Consider the following 1,733-nt stretch of genomic DNA (forward strand, 5'->3'; position numbering starts at 1 on the left):
GAAAAAAGTCTTGATGCCTTAGAGAAGGAAAGATTTAAAGATGAATTTATTTCGATAGCAAGGAGAGTGATGACCGAAAATGGTGTGTATATATAGAAGAATAATAAAGCTTAGTTGGTTTAGCTAGAATGGTCTATCACTTGGTAGAGATTTGTAGAGATTTCTTTGAGCTTATCTCTTAATTATATATACATATATTAAGATTTAGATAGTCAAAAAGGGTGGCTAAAAAATATCTAGATATTTTTCTTTTCTCTTCTTTTGTAGAGAATCCTAGCATGGTTTATTGGGCTAAAAAAATTAAGTTTGGGTTTGGGCTTTATTTTTATTTATTGGGCCTCTTAAGAAATAAAATAAATTATAAATTTCTAGGCCCAATTTTAGTAGAATAATTAAAATTAATAAAAGAATTAAGGATTTTCTAATATATTATGGTTTTCGAAATAACAAAAATACGGGGTATTACACTCTACCCCCCTTAAAAGGAGTTTCGTCCTCGAAACTCAAGAATTATTCTGGAATAGGGTTTAATATGAGAAGGATTATTTGGTTCCAAATATGGTTAATAAAGGGTATGAGATGCAAAGAGTAGGGGAAAGAAGTATATCAAATACTATAATTCACACGGTCTAACGCTGATCTAATGCCTTATATTAATAACGGTTACTAGTACCTATAATCACGTTGCTGGTTCCTGCCTGGGTCCTGCTCATCACGTAGATTTTACTTTGCTGGGTTTCATCCTGGTTGTTTAGGCGCACGATGTTGCCGCCACTGTTGTTACTATCTCTTACGCCATTTACTCTGAGTTTTGATTGATTGACAGACGGTTGGCCCATGCTTCCATGCTGATGTAAGCTGGATGAAGTCACATTCTTGCCAGCACGGCATTCGAATGCTCGATGACCTCTTTTCCCACAGTTGAGACACGCCACAATGTTCCCCTGACAATCTACGCCAGGGTGATTCTTCCCACACTTTTGACAATAGTAGTGTCTTTCTCTGGTCCAGCTTCCTCCAGTGGTCATTTGATTCTGCGGATGATAGTTCCTCCTAAGGTCACTACTATAACTTCTAGGGTAATCCCTATCTCGCTCGACGCTTTCTATCCTAGGTTTCTTATTAACAAATCTATCGCTTTCTGCAGCCTTCCTCTTATTCCTCTCGAGGACGTTCTTCTGCAGCTGATTTACCCGAAAATTATTCGCTGCTCGACTGTACGCTTCGCCAAGAGTTTGACATTCGAAAACGCAAACAGCTTTCTATGTTTCGAAGGTTAAACCACTAACGAATTTCCTAGCCTTGCTAGGTTCATCGGGTACCAAGGCAGGGGCAAACCGGGCAAGTTCAAGGAATCGGGCGTAATATTCCTGCACAGTAGAATTCCCTTGTCGCAGATGTAGAAATTCTTCATACTTGGCGGCTCTCACGTGCTCCGGATAGAAACGACAACGTACTCTATCCTTGAAAGTTTCCCATCCAAACCCGTTCTCCTGTCGGTAACTTGGTCCCACCATTCCCCATCAGTTATCGGCTTCTTGTCGAAGATAGAAAGCCGCGATCTCTACGCGTCGCTCTTTAGGGCAGTTTATGGCTTCAAACATCTTGTCAAATGCTCGGATCCAATCTTCAAGTACGAGTGGATCCTCTTGACCGTCAAAGTAGGGTGGATGACGCTCCGCTACTATTTTAGCTATGTCCGGCCCATTGCGGTTATTGTTGAGGAGAGTATT

General features: G+C 40.3%; 1 protein-coding gene across 1 annotated transcript; it reads right to left on the reverse strand.

Moving 5' to 3' along the window:
* Positions 1-653: 653 nt before the first annotated feature.
* Positions 654-1,517, reverse strand: LOC116010911. Its single transcript, XM_031250408.1, has 2 exons — positions 1,323-1,517; positions 654-1,262 (listed from the first exon to the last, which is right to left on the reverse strand). The coding sequence occupies exons 1-2, from the start codon at positions 1,515-1,517 to the stop codon at positions 654-656; spliced, it is 804 nt and encodes a 267-aa protein (XP_031106268.1).
* Between the last annotated feature and the right edge of the window lie 216 nt (positions 1,518-1,733).

Source organism: Ipomoea triloba, chromosome 1 (genome assembly GCF_003576645.1).
Source record: "Ipomoea triloba cultivar NCNSP0323 chromosome 1, ASM357664v1".
Classification (NCBI taxonomy): Eukaryota; Viridiplantae; Streptophyta; class Magnoliopsida; order Solanales; family Convolvulaceae; genus Ipomoea; species Ipomoea triloba.

Coding starts and splice junctions, on each gene's coding strand:
- LOC116010911 (XM_031250408.1), bottom strand. CDS start 1,517: ATGGTGGGACCAAGTTACCGACAGGAGAACGGGTTTGGATGGGAAACT. Junction 1,263..1,322: donor CCCGGTTTGCCCCTGCCTTG/GTACCCGATGAA, acceptor TTCGAAACATAG/AAAGCTGTTTGCGTTTTCGA.